Raw genomic sequence first — 23,197 nt, forward strand, 5'->3', positions numbered from 1 at the left:
CAATGGTTTGTTCATTTCAAATACCTTCTTTAGACAGCAAAAGAGATGACTATACACATGGACCTCACCAGATGGAATACATAGAAATCAAATTGACTACATCTGCAAAAAGAAATGATGGAAAAGCTCCATATCATCAGAGAGAGTAGGAGTGCTCATTGTGATTTCATGCTGTGCACAGTGAGGCTTTTCCTTAATTATTGCTGCTTAGCCCTGTGTGACAAGTGTCTGATTTGGGGTTCTGTGTGCAACCTCATTTTTTTGTAATAACACTGTCTTCAAGCTTTTCCTTTAGTCGTTGGTGAAAGTGGCATTGTGTTTTCCATTGTTTTATATATCTATCTGAATGTTTAAGACCTAGACATGGGAATGTTGTTGTTGTTGTTGTTAAGTGCCATTTAATTGGATCTGACTCCCCGTATAGGATTTCCAGGAGTGGCTCGCAAGCTTGAACTACCAACCTTGCAGTCCAGCACATTAACCCACAGTGGCATACCACGACTCCAGATATGGGAATAGGGATTTTTTTTATTGTGTCCTTTTGTCATCTTAGTGGTATGAAAACTTATATTAGTGTAAAATAACTTCTTTTTGATTTTGAGAAAAAAATATTGTGAACAAACTATTTTAATTCTTTTATCTCCCTAACCACTTGGTGTCCTCTTGTGGCACTGTAAGAGAAACACTGGACCACAAGGTTGGTTTGAACCACAAAGCCAGTGGTTCAAACTCAATAGCTGCTTCTCGGAAATCCTGTACAGGGTCACTATGAGTTGGAACCAACTTGACGGCACTTAACAGCAACAGTATATATCTGTAGGGTTGCTATGAGTCCGAATTGACTCAATGGCAACAGATTTGCAGTTTTTTGTTTGTTTTGTTTTTTAAATATTCAATCAACAAGCTTCCTGAAGCAATTTTTCATAAATAGATCAGAAATAATGTTCCCCTAGATACTGAATCTCTCTATTGAATTTCAGGACATTATAATAAAGTTCTTAGTAGCCACATAAACAAGCTAAACTTTGACAACTTTTAAACATAGATTGGAGTCCTGGTGTGGCGCTGTGGGTTCATGTACTGGACTGCAAAGTCAGTTTGAACTGCTAGTTCAGTGGTTCAAGCTCACCAGTCACTGCTCGGAAACCCTATACAGGCTCGCTATGGATCAGAACCAACTCACTGGCACTTAATAACAAGCATAGCATGTGTATTCTTATTCTCTACCAGACATGGAAATAACATTAATTGAAATAATTTGCACCTGCCCTACTCAAAGTCACTGTAGTAATATTTGAGAACTAGGCAGTGGCTTAATATGCTCACAAATAGTCTTCTTTGCTACAATATATTGTCTGTGCCCTATCTGTCACTTCTCAGCATCTGCCTTCTTGCGCACAAATTGATGGGAGGATAATGCTCTACTGCTAGAAGCTTTTAGAACTGTTTTAAGGAATTTTTCAGGGAAGACTCTTTCCTGGCCAGATTTGATCCATTTTATAGCTCAGTGTCTTCCCATGAGTTGCAGCCTCCACTCACAGATCCCCTTCACTGACTGTTAATACGTAGAACCTTGAGCTAGTCTCTGCATGTCAGCAGTCACTACCTAGTCGTTACAACTCCTAGCAGCCCCATGTGTGTCAGCGCAGAACTATGCCCTATGGCATATTCATTGGTTGATAGTTTTTGCAAATAGATTGCCAGGTCTCCCAGGGTGCCTCTGGCTGTACTTGAACATTCCCCCTTTCCATTAGCAGCCAAGCTCATTAGCCATTTGTGCCTCCTAGAGTCTCCAAAGGAGTTCAGGCGTGGCAAGGTTGGTGGTTCAAAAAAACAAAGCCACTCCTCAAAAACCCATAACAGGGTAGTTGTGAGCTGGAACCGCATGTTGTTGTTAAGTGCCGTCAAGTCGGTTCCGACCCATAGCGACCCTGTACAGGGTTTCCGAGGGTATAAATCTTTACAGGAGTAGAAAGCCTCATCTTTCTCCCACGGAGTGGCTGGTAGTTTCGAACCGCTGACCTTAAGGTTCACAGCCCGATTTGTAACCACTCTGCTACCAGAGCTCCTTGTAGTGGCACTTAAAACAACTACAAATACCCTGAAGGGTTAAGCTGTCGTTTTTTCCACTAGAGGGAGTGACTCTTACTCTAGTTTCCAGTTCAGGTGAAGTGAAGTGAAGAATCTAGCTTGGGACAGTACAGCAAAGCCATTAAGGACATGGACTCAGAAGCCTGACTGCCTGGCTCAAATCCTAGTTCTGCTACTTCTGGGACTGACAAGTCCCATGAACTCTCTGCCTTACCTACCTTATGGTCATAGAGTACTTGCTCTTCTGTTTATGTGACTGTTATTGGGGTGACTCATGAAGTGTTGAGGATGGTAAATGTCACCTTGCAAGTATGCAATATTTATTATTATCCATAGCTGTTCATTACCTGAGGTAACAGTAGTAGACGTATACAGGACACTGGCCTCTGGTGCTCCCAGGGCAGCTCATTCACTCCTCTTTGACTACTAATACGCTTGGGCAGTTCATATGTACATCATTTCTCATAACCCCAAACTATATCTGTTCCCTGGCATCTGTGGCTTAAATCTACACTGTGTTATGTACCAGATGAGTGACTTCTCATTTGTGTGTTTCTTTCTGTGTGTGTGTTCAGATTATAACAAAGCATTGCTGCCTTATACTGTAAGGCATTTTGTTTATTTTAGAAATTTTTCTCTCTCTCTTTTGAAATATTATCTCTCTTGGAAATCAAACATGAATTCAGTGGAGCCAATCTGAGAAATGTCACATTACGTGGTATACCAGACATAGCTCTGATATTTATTTTAGGATGATATTTCTTGGAATCTTTGTTTCATCATGCAAATATATCTACAAGCATTATCTGTTGGCATACTTTCAACATGCCCACAAGTATTTATAATTTATATTTTATAATTCCAAACAGGAACATATTCGGTAGTTTAGCCTGGGGGTATTTCATTCCTAAGATCAATTTAATTAATGTTTAACAAGTGATATTCTACAAAGACTATTCAGAGGCTTAAGTGATTAAGTATTTAATTCACATTTGTTAATTAATGCTTTACTTTTGCTTATTTTTTAAGGAGAGAGACAAAGCTGCAAGAATTATTCAGTCAGCTATAATCAACTTCCTAGCTAAACGTCGAATGAGAAAGGAAGTTAATGCAGCACTGGTCATTCAGAAATATTGGCGAAGATTCTTTGCACAGAGAAAATTGTTCATGTTAAAAAAGGAAAAACTGGAAAAAATTCAAAATAAAGCAGCATCTATTATTCAGGTATAGTACCCTGGACTGAAATTTCTTTTTTTTTAAATTAATGATATTTTTAAGGAAGAGGCTAAAACGTCAAAAGTTTTAAATGACTATAATTTAAGTTTCTATGTTTTATCTAATATTTAAATTTAACAAATATTTTTTAACACCTGACTACTACCTGCATAAGGAGCCATAGTAGCGTAGTGGTTTACCAACTAGACTGCTAACCACATGGTCAGCAGTTTGAATCCATAGTCGCTCTGTGGGAGAAAGTTGAAGTCCTGGTATGATACCCTGGGATAAGCAGTGGACTAGTAACTACAAGATCAGTGATTAAAACCCACCAGCTATTCCTTGAAAACCCCATTCAAGGTTTCTATGACTTAGAACCAATTCAACAGCAGTTAACAACAACAACATTCTTTTTATATCTTGCTTGATTCCATTTGTTAATAGTTGGTTGAAGAGTTTGGTAACTGTTCATAGGGAGTACTGGTCTGTTTTCTTGTACTCTTAAATAGTTCTGGTATCAGAGTAGTAGTTATCTTCATAAAATGAGTTAGAAGTTGTTTCTTTTAACTTTTCTGGAAGATTATGTAGAATTGCCATAATTTCTTCTTTATAGATTTGGAAGAATTCACCAATGATACCATCATGAGCTGGATATTCTTTATATGACAGTTTTAAATAGCAGATTCTACTTTTTAAATTATTATAGGACTAATACATTTTCAATGAGTTTTGTTGGTTTAGTGTTTTTCAGAGAATTAGTGCATTTCAACTAGTTAAATTTATGTGTGCATAGTTATTTACAGTATGCCTTTGCTACCCTTTTACCGTTTTTGGAGTCTGTTGTAATTGTCCTCTTTCATTTCTGATATTGGTAATTTGTGTCCTTTTCTTCATATAATTAAATTATCAACCTATTTTAGATTATGTTCTTTAAAAAAAAACAAAAAACTTTTTAATGTGGTTTAGGTGAAAATGTACAGAAAAATTAGTTTTCCATTCAACCATTTATACACATTGTGTTTTATAATTTCCACATTACAATTTCCACAATGCAACAGCACTCTTCCCACTTCCTGTGTTCCCTGTTACTATTGGTCCTTCTTCCTGCTCCTTCCTGCCTTTTGAGTTTTGTTTTTGGACAGATGCTGCCTTGATGATCTCATGGTTGATTATTCGAAGAAGTGCATTCCTCCCTGCACTCCTTCCTCATTTTATAGACCTGACTGTTTTCTGGTCATGGTACCTGGGCACCATCTAGTTCTGATCTCAGGGGAGTGGAAGCTAAGTTTCACATGGCCCATTAGTCTTTTGAACTTAACGTCAATTTGTAGATCGTCTCAATCTCATACTAAAAATAGAGTAATTTATGTGGCATTAGTACTCAGCTGCTAACCAAAAGGTTTGCATCAACTGTGTATCCATAAATGCTCCGAGCCCTTAAACGTTTGACCCCAAAACTATGTAGTTTTGAATGACGTTACTCACTTAACTGTAATTTGCAAGCTTTTAAGACCTCAGTCACTACTCACCAAAGTAGTCTTTACAGACTCTGTTATGCCATTTGGCCTAGATATCCCCTGTGGCCGGACTCCCAGTTCCCCAAGCCCAGTGTTTCATTCATTCAAGATGTTTTATTATGACTAACACGTTTTTCGTATCTTTTTTCGTATTGTGCTAACCTCCCACTTACAGTATATTGCCTTTAGTGATTTTCCTCTCCTATCTCTGGTAATCATCAAAGAATATTTCTTTCTATATTTAAACCTTTGCTTGACTTTTATAATAATGGTCTCAGATAATATTTGTCCTTTTGTGATTGACTAATTTCCCTCAGTTTAATGTCCTTAGTATTCATCCATGTTACAAGCTATTCTGAAGAGTTACCATTGTTTTAGCATTTTGTAGTATTCCATTGTTTATATGTACCATAATTTGTTTATCCCTTCATCTGTTAACGGGCTCTTAAGTTGTTCCATCGTTTTGCTATTGTGTGCAATGCCCTACGAACATGGGCATGAATACATCTTTTCATGTCACGGCTCTTATTTCTCTAGGATATATATAGTAATGGGGTTGTTAGATTATATGCTGTTTCTATTTTCAAGTTTTTAAGAAAGTGGTATACCATATTTTGGAAGTCCTGGTGTGGTGTTGAAAATCAGCACTGGACTGCTGACTGTAAAGCTGGTGGTTCAGACCCACCAGCCGCTCTTTGGAAACCCTATACAGGATCTCTATGAGTCAGAACTGACTTGACTGCACTTCAGAGCAACAACATGCCATATTTCACAGTGGTTGTACCATTTTCCAATCCTACCAGCGTTGTATGAGGATTCCAGTCTATCCACACCCTTGCTAGCATTTGCTTTCTGCCTTTTAAAACTTCGCTATTAATGTTGGGGTGAGATGATATCATTGTTGTTTTGACCCTATACAGGGTCACTATGAGTCAGAACTGACTCGGTGACATACCACCACCATTACCAGTGGCTAATGATTGCAAGTATTTCTTCTTGTTTGTTGGTCACCTAAATGTCTTATTGGGTGAAGCGTCTACTCATGTCCTCTGCCCATATTTAATTGAATTGTGGTTTGTCCTTTTGTTGTTGAGGTGTCTACATTTCCTATAAATTTCAGAGATTAGACCCTTTCTGATAGGTCATCGCCAGAAAGTTTCCCCTCATCTCTAGGTTCTCTTTTTACTCTTTTGGAGAAGTCTTTTAATATGCTTAAGTGTTTAATTTTTAGATCTCATTGATCTCAAGGCTCATTTACGGCAAAAGCTTAGGTAATTGATTTGAGTCCTTCCTTCAATAAAATAAATTAATGATACAGATTTCTAAGCCCTGCTATATAGTTGCATACCATACATTTTGCTAAGGTGTATTTTCATTTTTATTCAGTTCAAACTATTTTCTAATTTTCCTTGAAGATGTTTTCTTTGACCCATGAATTATGAGTATGTTTTTCACTTTCAAGTGTTTGGAGAATTTCCTGTTCTTCTGTTAATGATTTTTATTTTAATTTCATTATGAGTAGAGTATACACCCTATTTGATATCTATCATTTAAAGTTTGTTAAGATTTATGACCCGAAAGAGGTCTGTCTCCCTGGATCAGGGGTTGGCAGAATATGACTAGTGGTCTAAACTTGGCATGTATTATCTACCAGGTTTTGTAAATGTAATTTTCTGAACAAGGTTACCTCCATATATCTAGGTATTGTTAATGGCTGCTTTTGCTTTACTATAGCCGAATTGAGGTTTTGCAACAAAAGAATTCTACAAAGCTGAAGATACTTAGTATCTGGCCTTGGAAAAAGAAAAGTTTGCTGACCACCTAATCTTGGTGAATGTTCCATGTGCACTTAAAAAGAATGAATTCTGCTCTTGTTAGGTGGAATGTTTCTCTGTTGGTAGTGTGTCATTTCACTCTGACTGCGTTTAAGAATTTTTGTTGATAATTTTTAGCAGCTTGTTGTCTGGCCATGTGTTTCTTTTAATTTAACTTGCTTGGAGTTGACTGAGTTTTTGATCCTGTAATTTTGAATCTATTAAAATCTTGGCAGATTTGGGCTATTAGTGTTTTCTGCACTTTTCTTTCTGCTCATGCTCTTGGACAGGGGTGGGGAAACTTTTTTCTGCCAAAAGTTGTAACATCAATCGCAGGCTATACAAAATTGCCAACTTAAAAATTAACCTGCTGAATTTGGTCAGACATTTAATTAAGTTACCCCTAATGTGATTGCTAGGAGCTCTGGTAGCATAGTGGTTACAAATCGGGCTGTGAACCTTAAGGTTGACAGTTTGAAACTACCAGATGCTCTGAGGGAGAAAGATGAGGCTTTCTGCTCCCGTAAAGACTTACAGCCTCAGAAACCCTGTACAGGGTCACTGTGGGTCGGAACTGAGTCGACGACACTTAACAACAACAACAGTATGATTGCAGGAGTTCTGGTGTGGCACTGTGGGTTAATAGCGCCAGACTGCAAAGCCATTTGAACTGCAAGGTCAGTGGTTCAAGCTCACCAGCTGCTCCTCGGAAACCCTATACAGGGTCGCTATGGGTCAGAACCGAGTCGATGGCACTTAACAGCAACAACATGATTGCTAGCACCCTCGTGTGGCACTGTGGTTGGTTTGAACTGCAAGGTCAGCAGTTCAAGCTTACCAGTTGCTATGGGTCCGAATTGACTCAACAGGACTTAACAACTATAAATGTGATGGCTGGAGTCCTGGTGTGGTGCTGTAGGATAAGCACTGGACCACAAGGTCAGTTTGAACTGAAAGATTAACGGTTCAAACTCACCAGCCACTAGTCAAAAAACCCTATACAGGTTCCCTATGAGTTGGAAACAACTTGATGGCACTTAACAACAACAGTGTGGTACCTGGAACTTGGCAAGGCCAGACCAAATGACTTCACGGACCTTATACAGCCCAAAGGCCAGACTTTTCCCCACCCCTGCTCAAGGACATTGTAAACACAGATCAATTGAGATTGTCCCACTGGTCCCCGACACTGTTCATTTTCCCCCCCAATTCCCTATCATTTTTCCTTTCAGACTGGATAAGTTGTTATCTCTTTTCAAGTTCATTAATTCCTTAGTCATCTCCATTCCATTATTGAACCTTTCCAGTGCATTATCTGTTTTGGTTTTTGTATTTTTCAGCTCTGATATTTCCATTTGGTGGTTATTTCTATTTCTATTACGTTTTTGCTGACACTTTCTGTCGTTACATTAATTTAAACAGTTTACCCTTGTAGCATTTTTACATGAGCTCTTTTAATGTCAGATAATTCTAAAGTCTGTGTATTCTCAGCATTGACATCTATTAATTATTTTTTCTGTGAAATTTGAGATTTTCACAGTATTACTTTGCTAAGTATTTTGAATATTATAGTATGAAAATATGAGCTTTTAAGAAAATCCTGTGGCGAATACTGATTTGTCTTACAGAAATACATACTCCATAAAGATCTTCATTTTTAATAGATATGTAACAGTGTGGATAGAAAAGGAGCAGAGTTGTTAGAAAAGAAGCAGGATTTCTTGTCCATGTTATATATCAAAACGGATTCATTTTTCATCACAGATTAGTAGCAGCATTGAGGAGGAGTGGTATGCAAGTATAAAATAAGCCAGCCACACTGACCTTTCACTTATGAATTTGAGGTTTTTGCAAACAAAATACTTAGAGGAACAAGAATAATGGTAAATGGATTATATACATTTGACTGCTAACCTTACAGTTGGTGGTTTGAACTCATCAACCCCCCTATTGAAGAATGATGTGGCAGTCTGCGTCTGTAAATATTTGTAGCCTAGGAAACCAAATGCATCTATTCTACTGTGCCCTGTAAGGCCACTATAAGTTGGGATCTACTTGATAGCAATGAAGTTTGTTTTGTTTTTCCTATTTCTTTAAAGGTAGTTCAAAAGTACTTTGGAGTCCTGATGAGGTGCTGAAGGATATATTTGCTTCATGTTTTCAAACCATATCACACAAGTAAACTGAGCTATATAATATTAACGTTTACTTATGTATTCAATTTACAGCATTTCTTCTCAGGCTAAAGGGTAGGAAGAAAGCCTTGTGACACGCAGCACAGGAATAAAGCCATGTTTACTGGGGACACTTAAAGGCAAAGAGTCTATAGAGTCTCGTTCTCTTCATGTATGTCTGCTTGCGCCAAGCACAGCTTCATGCGTAATGAGTATACTAAAGGAGAGGCAGGGACCTAGCCCTAAAGTAAGACACAACAAGGAATACCACCACAATCTTGGTATTGTTCAGACAAGGAAATGGACTTAATGGCAGAAAAAAGTCCAGAGCTTTTTTCTATATCCTGTATCCTGAGGTTAGTTAGATAATGTTGTTGTTGTTAAGTGCCGTCCAGTCAGTTCCAACCCGTAGTAACCCTGTATAGGATTTCCCAGGAGCAGCTGGTGAGCTTGAACCGCTGACCTTGTGGTTCAAGCTGACTTTGTAGTAGTCCAGCTCATTAACCCACTGCACCACACCAGGACTCCAGTCTGCCTGAGGATTTGTAGCCTTTTCTGGTGAGCCACCTCATTGCTGGGTTCAAATAAGGAGGCGATTGTAGGGTATGGGGAGGTGAGGGGCGTTCTGTCAGGTCATATTCAAGAGACAGTTTATCACTTCTCAAATCTCCCTTGAATTCTCCTCCTTAACCTTGTAATTCTTAAGTAGGAGGAAATGAAGTCACTTCTACATTATGCAAATAACAAAGTGAGCAAGTGTGTTTATGTTATCTGCCCTTAATGCAATAGTACAGAAGCCCTCACAGAAACAGTTGCTAATCTTTATGATAGTTTGTTGTGAAGTTGCCTTCAGGTCAGTTCTGGCTCTTAGCAACCCTGTATAGGGTTCCCGATGCTGTAAATCTTTGTGGGAGCAGAAAGCCTCATTTCTCTCCCACAGAGCAATTGGTGGGCTCAATCCTTGTAGTTCGCCAGTGCTTGTCCCACAGAGGTCTGCTAGAATCAGCAGGTAACAAAAAATATTACTGTACTTTGCTTTTGACTCTTTTGCTTCTGGTATGATGTAAACATGCTTCTATTTCGTGTGACACTATATGATGGTGTAGTGGTGGTTGTGTGCCACTGAGTCTGTTCCTTCTCATGGCAACCCTGAAGAGGGTTTCTGGAGTTGTATATATTTATAGGAGCAGAAAGCCTCATCTGTCTCTTGTGGAGTGACTGGTAGATTCGAACTACTGACCTTGCAGTTAGCAGCCCTGCTCATAATCCACTAGGCTGCCAGGGTTCGTTGGAATACAAACATAGTAATAAATGTAATCAAGGCTTACTCAGGGATTTCTGCTCTGGCCACAACTGTTATCACTGTACAAAGTAAACTGCAAACAAAAGAAGCAAGTATCTTTTGCCACAGTATATTGAGTTTTTAATTATGCTAACTTTTAAGTAATATTAGAAAAATTATAGAAAGTTTTATCTATTTTACTTTGTTTCTTTTCTTACCTTTTCCCAGGGTTATTGGAGAAGATACTCCACTAGAAAAAGATTTCTGAAATTGAAGTATTATTCAATCATCCTGCAATCTAGGATAAGAATGATAATTGCTGTTGCTTCTTACAGACGGTATCTATGGGCTACAGTTGTAATTCAGAGGCGTTGGCGTGCTTGTTTCAGGAGAAAACAAGATCAACAAAGATACCAACTGCTAAAGTCATCCGTGCTTACAATTCAGTCAGCGTTTAGAAGATGGAAGCAACGCAAAATGCCGTTACAAATAAAAGCTGCGATAATTTTGCAAAGAGCTTTTAGAGAATGGCAAGTGAAGAAACAAGTGAAAAAAGAAAAGTCTGCTATTGTCATTCAGTCATGGTATAGGATGCACAAAGAGTTACGAAATTACATTCATGTTAGATGTAGTGTTATTATCATTCAGAGAAGATTTAGGTGCTTTCAAGCTCAAAAGTTATATAGGAGAAAGAAAGAGTCTATTCTGACAATCCAGAAATACTACAAAGCATATGTGAAAGGAAAGCGTGAACGTACCCAGTATTTGCAGAAACGTGCTGCTGCCATTCGACTGCAGGCTGCTTTCAGGAGAATGAAAGCTCGTAATTTACGTAGGCAGATTAGAGCTGCTTGTGTTTTTCAGTCCTACTGGAGAATGAGACGGGAAAAAATTCAATTTCTAAACTTTAAGAAGATTGTTATCAAATTACAGGCACACATAAGAAAACATCAACAACTACAGAAATATAAGAAGATGAGAAATGCCACCCTTATAATTCAAGTTCATTTCCGAGCTTACATTTCAGCCAGGAAAGTTCGAGATACCTATCAGAAAACACGTTCTGCTGTCATTGTTCTACAGTCTGCATGTAGAAGGATGCAAGCTAGGAAAAAGTTCATTCACATCATAACGTCTGTTACAAAGATTCAATCATATTATCGGGCTTATATTGCTCGTAAAGAATTTATGAGTCTGAAAAATGCAACAGTAAAGTTACAGTCAATTGTCAAAATGAAACAAGCACGCAAACAATTTTTACGTTCTAGAGAAGCGGCTCTATGTATCCAGCAATGGTACAGATCTCAAAAAATGGCTGCACTAAAGAGAAAAGAATATATGCAGGTGCAGAAATCTTGTATCAAACTGCAAGCTTGTGTTAGAGGATACCTGGTCAGAAAGCAGATGAGGTTGCAAAGAAAGGCTGCTATTTCACTACAGTCATTTTTCAGAATGAGAAAGATGCGGCAGCACTATCTGAAAATACATAAAGCAGCTGTTGTCATTCAGAATTACTATCATGCAAACAAAGCAGGAGTCAATCAGAGGAAAAACTTTTTGCAAGTTAAAAGAGCAGCTATCTGTTTGCAGGCAGCTTACAGAGGTTATAAAGTACGCCAGCTAATCAAACAACAATCTATAGCTGCTGTTAAAATTCAAACTGCTTTTAGAGGCTATAGTAAAAGAGTGAAATATCAGTCTGTGCTTCAGTCTACTATCAAGATTCAGAGATGGTACAGGGCATACAAGTCTGTTTATGATACAAGAAGCCATTTTTTAAAGACGCAAACCACTGTGATATTTCTCCAGTCTGCTTACCGTGGGTGGAAAGTTCGGAAGCAGATCAGAAGGGAACGTGATGCTGCCGTGAAGATTCAGTCTGCTTTTAGAATGGCCAAGGCTCAGAAACAGTTTAGATTGTTAAAAAGATCAGCTTTAGTAATCCAGCAACACTTGAGAGCAAGTACTATAGGAAAGAAGCAGCGTATGACATACGTCAAACTCCGTCGTGCAGCACTGATGCTTCAAGCCATGTGGAAGGGAAAGAAACTGAGGAGACAGATTCAAAGGCAGCACACATGTGCAATTATCATCCAGTCATACTATAGAATGTATGTGCAACAGAGGAAGTGGAGAGCCATGCAAAGAGCTGCTCTTGTCATTCAGATGAATTATCGGGCTTATAGTGTTGGACAGCAGCAGCGCCATTTGTATGTGAAAACAAAAGCAGCTGTAGTCATTTTACAGTCAGCTTACCGAGGTGTAAGAGTGAGAAAAAAAGTAAGAGAGAGCAACAAAGCTGCAGTCACTATACAATCTAAATATAAAGCATACAAAGCCAGAAAGAAATATGCCACCCAGAGAGCTTCAGCTATTACTATTCAGAGATGGTATCGAGACATTAAGATTGCAAAACAGCAACGTAGGGGATATCTTAATTTAAAGAAGACAGTAATTATGATGCAAGCTGTTTATAGAGGCATCAAAGTAAGAAGGCATATTCAGCACATGCACATGGCTGCCACTGTTATTAAAGCTGTGTTTAAAATGCATCAGTCAAAAATAAGATACCATACAATGAGAACAGCAGCTATTGTGATTCAAGTAAAATATAGAGCATACTATCATGGTAAAATGCAGCGAGCTAAGTACTTGGCAATTTTGAAAGCTGTTACTACTGTTCAGGCAAGGTTTAGAGGTTTAAGAGTCAGACAGGCTTTAGGAAGGATGCAGAGTGCGGCAACACTCATTCAGTCACACTATAGAAGGTACAGGCAGCAAAAGTATTTTACTAAACTAAAGAAGGTAACAAAAACAGTACAGCAAAGATACCGGGCAGTAAAGGAAAGAAACATACAATTTCAAAGGTATAACAAATTGAGACATTCAGTAATATGCATTCAGGCTGTTTTTAGAGGAATGAGAACTAGAAGACATTTGAAAAAAATGCATTTAGCAGCAACCCTTATTCAGAGGAGATTTAGAACTTTAATGGTGAGAAGAAGATTCCTGTCTATTAAGAAAACTGCTATTTGGATTCAGAGAAAATACCATGCAAATGCTTGTGCAAGGCATCGCTTACAACAATCCCTACAGTTGGAAAAGGCAATCATTAAAAGCCAGTCACCATACAGGAGACTGCTGGTAATAAAAGATAAGCACAGGGCTGCAGTTCTCATCCAAGCTACTTTCAGAATGCATAGAGCACATGTGAGATACCAGGCTCTGAAATGTGCCTCAATTATAACGCAGCATCACTATCGAGCAAACAAAGTTGGGAAACTGCAAAGAGAACATTACCTAAAACAGAAGAGCTCGGCAGTGGTCATTCAGGCTGCTTTTAGAGGTATGAAAACCAGGAGACACTTGAAAGCTGTGCATTCAGCCACTATCACTATCCAGTCATCTTATCGAAGGTTAATGACAAAGAAAAAGATACAAAGAACTGCAGTTCTCATTCAGGCCACTTTCAGAATGCACAGGGCTTATATAAGATTTCAGATTTATAAACGTGCCACAATTCTAATTGAGCAGCATTACCGAGCATACAGAGCTACAAAATTGCAAAGAGAAAACTGTATCAGACAACAGCAATCTGCTGTGGTCATTCAGGCTGCTTGTGAGGGAATGAAAGCACCACAGCTTTTATGGGAAAAGCACAGAGCAGCTATTGTAATCCAAAGCACATATAGAATGCACAGGCAGTATAATTTCTACCAAAAAGTTAAGTGGACTACGAAAGTAATACAAGGAAGATACAGAGCAAATAAAAACAAACAGAGAGCTCATCAACACTGTGCACTCAAGAAAGCAACAAGTTGTATTCAGGAAGGTTTCCAGGGCATGGACATTCGGAAGCAAATACAGAAAGAACATCAGGCTGCCACTGTTGTGCAGAAGCACTTTAAAGCCTTCAGAGTAAGGAGGCAGTATCTCCAGCTCAGAGCTGCAGTTATTTTTGTTCAAAGAAGATTCAGAGCACTAATTGCAATGCGAAATCATACCCAAACAGTTATTTGTATACAGTCTTACAGAGGCTTTAAGGGGCAAAGGGATATCCAACAAAAGCACCTGGCTGCCACACTAATTCAGTCATTCTACCGCATGCACAAGGCCAGAGTTGTTTACCAAGCAAAGAAAGCTGCCACCATTGTTATACAGAATTATTATAGGTCATACGTCAGAATGAAAATGGAAAGAAAGAGATTTCTAGCCATACGGAAATCTACTCAAACTATTCAGGCTGCCTTTAGAGTCATGAAAACTAGACAGAAATTGAAAAACATAGCTGAGCAAAAGAAGGCAGCCATCATCATCCAATCTGCATTCCGCTGTTACAGAACTAAAACTCGGTATAGAACTGTTCAAAGTGCAGCAGTTAGGATTCAGACGTGGTACAAAGCCTCTCTACTTGCTCGTTCACAAAAAGCAGAGTACTGCTCCCAGAGAAAGGCTGCAGTGACTATTCAAAAAGCTTTTCATAAAATGGTCACCAGAAAACTGGAAACGCAGAAGGGTGCTGCCCTACGAATTCAGTCCTTCCTTCACATGGCTCTGTATCGGAGAAGATTTGTTCATCAGAAAAGAGCTGTTATCACTTTACAGCAGTATTTCCGGGTGTGGCAAACCAGAAAACAGTTTTTGTTGTATAGAAAAGCAGCAGTAGTATTACAAAATCATTACAGGGCAAAATATCAAAGAAGAGTTTATTTACAAATCAGAAGCAGTGTTATCATCATCCAAGCTAGAGTGAAAGGATTTCTACAGAGACAGAAGTTTCAGAGAATTAAAGATAGCAGCATAAAAATCCAGGTATTTATATATTGAATTTTAATGTGAAATGATTCTTTTTACCAGTATATGTTTATAAAAATCAACTTATGCCGGTCATAAAGAATACTACTTGGAATGACCATTTTGTTTATCTTCCAAGGTAGGACATTTTTGTGAGAAAAAAGGTACCAATAATAATTAAGGAAAGACCACACACAGGACTGAGATTGTTTTGGCCATAGTCCACCTAGGGTTGGCACATGTCAGTAGGCGTTGATGTAGCACTCTTAGAAGAATTTTGAAAATATAGTCTGATTGTTGAAAGTTCTCTAGCAAAGTTATTTGTTTAAGTGGCAATTTTAAGCTAAGGTAAAGTGCTATTGTGCACAGTTTCGCCAAATGGATAATTCTACTTATTTACCACTTTGTTGACTAGACATTCTTAGTATAGATAGACATACTTTCTGCAAAGTGTTGAGCACTTTTGACTTTCATATTTTCTTTAGTCTATTCTCCAACTATGTGATGAATGTAGGGTAATGGCTGTATTCTTTGAAATAAGATAGCTGAGTCCTTGTGTGGCATTGGATAAGCACTGGACGGCTAACCGCAGCGTTGGAAGTTCAAACGTACCGTTTCTCAGAAAGCCCTATCTATATAAGGTGCTCTGAGTCAGATCCGACTCCATGGCACTTAACGACAAGAGAGTTTAATTTCCCAATGTTGCACAGAGAGGTAGTCACTGAATCTCTTGGAAGCTATTTCTTTTCTGCCATAATAGGCTGGGCTTTGGACCTATGTGTGATGTGTTGATATCTTATTGAATTGTTGTTATGCTTCAAAATAATGTAGTCAACAAATGCTAAGTGTTTGCAATGTGCAAAATACTCTGCTGCGTAAATGGAATGATGGACTGTGAGTAAGCTGCCCTAGTGTGGTGCTGTGGTTTAATGTGCTAAATTGCAAAATCATTTTGAACTGCAGGGTTGGTAGTTCAAGCCCACCAGCCACTCCTCAGAAACCCTATGCAGAGTCACTATGGGTCGAAACCGACTCGACAGCACTTAACAACAAGAAGCTCTATTGAGTTGCTGATCTCAACTTAATTGAGGAAGGAAGAACAATTACAATTATACTACTGGAAATATAGCAAGTAGAAACCTAAGCTAATATCAGGTATCAGAGGTGGCTTCCTAGAGCAACTTGAGTTGAAAAATTTAGCTGAAAGATAAATTGAAATTAGCCATGGAAAATATATGGAAAGGAATATTCCACTCACAGCAGATATGGTAGAAAATCCAAAAACAGCATACATAAAATATCAAACGCACTGCCATCAAATCCATTCCAACTCATAGTGACTCAATATAGGGCTTCCAAGACTAAATCTTTACAGGATCAAAAAGCTTCATCTTTATTCTGAGGCACCATTGGTGGGTTTGAACCAACTACCTCATGGTTAAAAGTCAAATCTATTGTGCATAATTTCAGACAAATAGGTAACTATTTCCTTACCACTTTGTTAACCAGAGCTTCTTAATATGGATAGACATACTTTGTGAAAAGTGTGCTGCCCTACAAATTCAGCCCTTCAAAGGGCTTCAGACTTTAGCCTCCAGACTAAGATGCTCTTTGTTGTTGTTATTGTTGTTAGGTGCCATCAACTTGGTACCAACTCATAGCGACTCTGCACAACAGAACGAAACACTGCCCGATCCTGGGCCTCACAATTGTTGCTACGTTGGAGCCCTTTGATGCTACCACTATGCCTGTCCATCTCATTGGGGTTTTCCTCTTTTTCTCTAACCCACTACTACATGATCTCCTCCAGTGAGGAATTTAAAACTAGACTCATGTTTATTTTTGAAAATTTCTCTGGCAGAAATGTGGAAGAAGAACTGGCAGGGACTTGGACACCAGGTAGGACACTATAAGAAGTGGATCAGGTGGAAGATATTCATATAGTTCAGTATAAGCACAGGATTGCTAACTGAAAAGTTGGTGGGTCACATCTGTCGTCACTCCTCGGAAACCCTGTACAGTGTTCCTTATGAGTCAAAATTGATTCGACTGTACTTAATAACAACATTACTCTATGTTGTTGTAGTTGTTGTTGTGCTGTCAAGTTGGTACTGACTCATAGTGACCCTATTCACAACAGAACGGAACACTGCCCAGTTGTGTACCATCCTCACAATCATTGCTATGCTTGAGCCCATTGCTGTTGCCACTGTGAATATCAATCCATCTCATTGGGGTTCTTTCTCTTTTTTGTGGCCCCTCCACTTTACCAACCTCAAGGTGCTTCTCCAGGGATTGGTCCCTCCTGATAATCTGTCTAAAGTATAAGACAAAGTCTGACCATCCTGGCTTCTAAGGAGCATTGTAGCTGTACTTCTTCAATACAAATGTGTTTGTTCTTTTGGCGCTCCATGGTACTTTTAATATTCCCCTCCAACACTATAACTCAAATGCATCAATTCTTTCATGGTCTAGTTTATGGTTTTCTTTAACTATAGGAGATTGTGACAATTTGAAGAATAGATTTGGCAGGGTATAGAGTCAAAAGCCAGGAATCATGCCATGTTTATAGCTTAAGTAACTAGGTAGATGTCCTGTTCACTGAGATATGGAACAAAAATCTGGAAATGGATGATGAGTTGATATTGGCATGCATGAAGTCTGAAACATCTAGACGATGTAGGCAGTTGACTTGTTTGAGAGCTCTATGAATTTCAGAATTTGACTTGGACATTAATGGCATATGTACAATAATTAGGCGTTGTTGTTGTTGTTAAGTGCCGTCGAGTCAGTTCCGACCCATAGCGACCCTGAAAAGGGTTTCCGAGGCTGTAAATCTTTACGGGAGCAGATCGCCTCATCTTTCTCGCGCGGAGCAGCTGGTAGTTTCGAACTGCTGACCTTCTGGTTCGCAGCCCGATTCGTAACCACTACGCTACCATTAAGACTTGTTAAAAGCTCTCAGATGATTCTGCAGGGCAGCAAGATGGCCCAATACAGGGTCGCTATGGGTCGGAACTGACTCGATGGCACTTAACAATATATACAATGGCTCCTGGTGTGATGCTGTAAGATAAGCACTGGACTGCTAACCACAAGGTCAGCGGTTCAAACCCACCAGCTGCTCTTTGGAAACTGTATACAGGGCCACTATGAGTCGGAACTGAGTCTGGGACTCAACAACAGTAGTATACTAATGAAATCCTAGAATGGCGCTGTTGGAAAAGAACTGGACTGCTAACCACAAGATTGTCAGTTCAAACCAACAATCCACTCCTTGGAAACCCTATGGATCACTATGAGTCAGAACTGACATGATTACACTTAACAACAATATATACTGTATGTTCCTTCATGCATTTATGCATATATGTTGGTATTCAAGGTTATTTACATTTAAAACTATATATAATATACTCTTAGTAAGTTAAAGAAATTGTAAGAGTAATTTTGACCATATGTAATTCTTGCCTTACTAATAACTACATTAAGTAATTAATCCCCCAAATCTTGGAAACCCCATTGAGTTCCAAGTTCCACCTCTGCCCTCGAGGGTCACTATGAATTGGAATTGACTTGATAGCAATGGGTTTTGTTTTGGGTTTTAAGGTGTGACTGCGGTGTGTGTTGCAGGAGTTTGGGAGTCCAACAGACTTAGGTTCAAATTTGACTTTTTCTGACTCTAGTAACAAGTCTCTCAACCTCAATTTCTTTTCCTGTAAAACAGAGATCAAAATACCCGATCCTGTTGCCAGCCACGCTTGAGTCCATTGATGCTGCCACTTGGCCAAATATCTCGTTGGGGAGGTCTTCCTTTTTTTCTCTGATCCTCCACCTTACCAAACATGATATCCTTCTCCAGCAACTGGTCCCTGCTGACAATATGTCCGAAATATGAGATACCAAGTTTGGCCATCTTGGCCTCCAAGGAGCACTCTGACAGCACTTCTTCCAACACAGATCTGTTGGTTCTTTTGGAAGCCTATGGCACTTTGAATATTCTCCTCCAACACCATAACTCAAATGCATAGTAAAGATGAAATGAAGTGGTTTTCACGTTTCGTCTATATGTGCCACTGACAAGTCACTTAAACTCTGTGACCCTATTTTCCTCATGTTATTGTAAGGACTCAAAGAGTAGTGCTCAGGAAATGGCAGCTATCACTAAAACTTGTAGCCAGCTACGTGGCTGTCAAAACTGGAAGTTCTGGCAGCTTTCTAATGCTTAGGAGCTCTCAGCATTCTGTTTCAGGGTGGACAGGAGACTCAGAATACACGCAGGGTGAGTGGGTGGGAGGAGGGAGAGTCTGCTTCTTCCCCAGAGAATATAGTAAATAGGCCACTGTGTTCATTCTCAGTCTGTTCTTCCAAATGGATTGGGTGGTAAGGACATGGCACATTATTGTACATGTATTACAACTTTTAAAGCACTGGTTAGAGTCATCTTAGGCTGAGCTGATAACCAGAGAAGAACCATGGTGATGCCATAGGGTAAGCACCAAACTGCTAACCACAGGGTTCGCTGTTCAAACCCACCAGTGCTCCATGGGAGAAAGATGAGGCTGTCTGCTCCAATAAAGATGTCCAATCTCAGGAATTCTGTATAGAGTTGCTAGGAGTCAGAATCAACACAGTGACAGTGAGTTTGATTTGGGGTTGTTTTTTTGGAGCTGGTAGCCAACCAAAAGGTGTAAAACACATAGTAAACATGTAGTAAGCACCAGGGTTCCTCAGTTGTTTGTTTTTTTTTTTAACTCCTAGGGCTCTGTGTATCAAGATGATTGAGCCTAATAGAGTGGACATGACATGACTATAGTTTTACAATTGATTTTTGTCTCTGCTAACCTTGTATTAACCTTATTAATGGTCTTTAATAGTGATTCTTAAATTTTACAGTAAATAGAACACTCATTACAGATTTGCTTTGCTTACATGTTTAATAGGCTATGTGGAGGCGATATAAAGCCAGGAAATCATTACATGAAATGAAAGCTGCCTGCAAGATTCAAGCCTGGTATAGATGTTGTAGAACACGTAAGGACTATCTAGCTGTATTACGAGCTGTTAAAATCATTCAGGATTGCTTCTATACCAAACTGGAGAGAACACGGTAATGTATCGTAGCTACGGGTGAGAATGAGTGTATGCATGTGTATGGTAGTTGAGGCCTTATGTAAAATAGCACTGCTTAATGACTTTAAAATTCTTTGTAGGTTATGTGTTGAGCTGGTAAGAGAAAGGTCTGCAGTTCAAAACCACCAACCACCCCAAGGGAGAAAGATGAGGCTTTCTGCTTCCGTAAAGATTTATGGCCTTGGAAATGCTATACAAGGTTGTGATGAATTGGTACCAACTTGAAAACGCATAACCACCACCACGCTTAATTTGTGTGGTTGGTTTTGTTGCTGTTTTCTGCATTTAATGTAACAGTATGTCTTTACATATTATGAGGATGAGTTAAAAATTATTCGCACTTTGGTTATAGTAAAACCCGTGTCCACATCCACGACTGATGATAACATTGAACATGCACTTGAAATGATTCTGTGGAATGGATGAGTGACAGTGGATTATGTGACAGATCATTTGCAAATCAGCCATGACTCTGCCTATGAAATAAGCCACACAGACTCATACACAGAAGCATTTGGACATGTGCAAACAAAATTAGGACCAATACTCAAAGGAATGCAAAAGTTTCTTAAAAACACTCGTTACTGGAAAATTGACGCTTACAGTTTTCTTAAGGGCCAGTATTGGAGCACTACCAGGAAAAAGGTTCAACCAACAGTGCTCATTACAGTGAGATCCTCACTGAAAAGCTGAAGACTAAACTTTCTTTAAAAGCAGAGGACTGCTTATCCAGGGACATTGTGATCTTGCATGACAATGCACGTCCACACACCTCTGCCCACAATGTTGACACTACAAAAGCTTCCTTTTGAAGTGTTAAAGCATCCTCCCTATAGTCCTGATCTTGCTCCACTGGACTTTATGTGCCCTGGAGGTGGAGTGGGTTCTGACTCATAGTGACCCTATATACAGGGTATCAGAGGCTATAAATCTTTACAGGAGCAGAAAGCCTCATCTTTCTCCCATTGAACAGCTGGTAGTTTTGAACTGCTGACCCTGAGGATAGCAGCCACTACGCTGCCAGAGCTCCTTATGCAGCCCTTTGAGGGAGGAAGATTCACCTCTGATAAAAAAGTGAAGACAGCGGTGCATCTGTGGCTCGCAGCTCAGCCTAAAGCATTTTTAAATAAGGCAACAGGAAAGCTTGTTGACAGATGGACAGAGTATTGAAAAGCAATGAGATTATGTCAAAAAATGATGTATTTGTCTTTCCTAAAAGTTGCTTAAATTCTGTAGCCAAAGTGTGGATCATCTTTGACTCCCCCTCATACATAGCACATGGTGTAGTGCTGTAGGATAAGCACTGAACTTTGAAACACAAGATAAGCGATCCAAACCCAATAGCCAGCTACATGTCTAGCCGTCCAGAGCTTTTATCCTTTAGCACCACTATTGTTGTTGTCAGGTGCCATCGAGTCGGAACCGACTCATAGTGACCCCATGCACAGCAGAACAAAACAATGTCTGATCCTGGGCCAACCTCACTACCGCTGCCACACTTGAGTCCATCAATGATGCCACCTGGCTGATCCATCTCGTTGGGGGCTTCCTCTTTTTCTCTGACCCTCCACCTTACCCAGCATGACATCCTTCTCCAGCGACAATATCCTGCTCCCTCCGGACAATATGTCCAAAGTATGAGAGACGACACTTAGCCATCTTGGCCTCCAAGGAGCACTCTGGTTCTACTTCTTCCAAAACAGATGTATTGGTTCTTTTGGCAGTCCATGGCACTTTCAGTATTCTCCTCCAACACCACAACTCAAAGGCATCAATTCTTCTACAATCTCCCTTATTCACTATACAGCGTCTCAGTGTGTCAGAATTGACTCGACAGCACTTAACAGCAAATATAATATAAATATATTTTATACATCTATCTGTTTTTTTTAGGTATTCTTTAGCCTTGATGATATCCACTTTATATATACATATATAAAACATGGGATTCGAACATAGCAATGGTTGGGATGATGGCACAGAAGGACAGGGCAGTTTCATTCTGTTGCACATAAGACTGCTATGAGTCAGAACTGACTTGAGGACACCTAATAGCAACAACATATACGGTAATACCTATGAAAGCTGGAATCTGTGTAAAGCAAAAACCTGTCAGAGAAGGAATGCTCAAATATTTTCTCCTAAAACAAGTGATAGGAAAGTGGTAAGACTGCACCCTCTCACGCAGAAAACTTGTGAGACCCAATAAAACAAGGTGGTTACCGCTCTCATAGGTTTCACTGTGTGTTTGTGTGTGTAAATGCATTTACCCATTGCCATCAAGTGGGCTCCCATTCATAGCAATCCTATGTAGGAATTCTGAGACAGTATATCTTTCCAGGAGCTGAAAGCCTCACCATGGAACGTCTGGTGGAGTTGAATGGCCAGCCTTGTGGCTAGCAGTCCAAGGCTTTTATCATTCAGTGCCACCAAGGTTCCTTGTGTATGCATTTAGTCATACACAAGTCATAATTAATTCGGGTTCATAGGGTTAAGGGTAAGGATGGAAGAAAGAGTAGGAATCTAGGAAGTTTTGGTATCCTGAATAGTGTATTGATCCATTTTATTGTTGACTGGTAAAAATTTCCTTATCCATTTTATTTTCTTTTGATTGAGTGTTTCTCTTACTCTTAATGGAAGCACAGTGGCTCCATACAATAATCACTAGCTTGTGAACCATAAAGTCTGCTTTCCACACCCTCCAGCTGCTCTGCGGGAGAAAGATGAGACTTTCTGCTCTCGTGAGGATTTAAAGTCTCAGAAAGCCTGTACAGGGTCACCATGAGTCGGAATCGACTCCATGGCACTTAACAGCATACTCTTTATAATGAAGACCCTGATTACCAGCCAATCTGTGCTTACCAGCCAGTCTGTACTAATTATACTCCCCTATTCCTAGTTCATGATGTTATATATATATATTTTAGAAGCTCTTTCCACAGTACCTACTTTTTATTTCACAGCATAAGAAATATTTTTTGTCATTTCTCCTAAGTGAGGAATTATTCTATCAGTGATGGTTTTAAAGACTGTTGAGCATATTACAAGTGTTAGAAGAGTTCTAAAATCAATTCCATAGGTAGAATCAGGGCTTGGCATATAAAATACAGTTGCTACTGTCAACTATTTAAGGACCTGTGTCTCATTTTCATGACCTAAGTTTTTTTACATTCAGCA

At 39.3% G+C, this 23,197-nt stretch overlaps 1 protein-coding gene across 1 annotated transcript in view; it reads left to right on the top strand.

Moving 5' to 3' along the window:
* ASPM (asp (abnormal spindle) homolog, microcephaly associated (Drosophila)) overlaps nucleotides 1-23,197 on the top strand; it is a 92,919-nt gene that overhangs the window by 49,559 nt on the left and 20,163 nt on the right. The window contains exons 17-19 of the mRNA XM_006834234.1: nucleotides 3,121-3,315; nucleotides 10,322-14,905; nucleotides 19,831-19,997. Coding sequence (XP_006834297.1) covers nucleotides 3,121-3,315; nucleotides 10,322-14,905; nucleotides 19,831-19,997 — 4,946 coding nt within the window. The remainder of the gene's footprint in view (nucleotides 1-3,120; nucleotides 3,316-10,321; nucleotides 14,906-19,830; nucleotides 19,998-23,197) is intronic.

Source organism: Chrysochloris asiatica, unplaced genomic scaffold, assembly GCF_000296735.1.
Source record: "Chrysochloris asiatica unplaced genomic scaffold, ChrAsi1.0 scaffold00009, whole genome shotgun sequence".
Lineage (NCBI taxonomy): Eukaryota > Metazoa > Chordata > Mammalia > Afrosoricida > Chrysochloridae > Chrysochloris > Chrysochloris asiatica.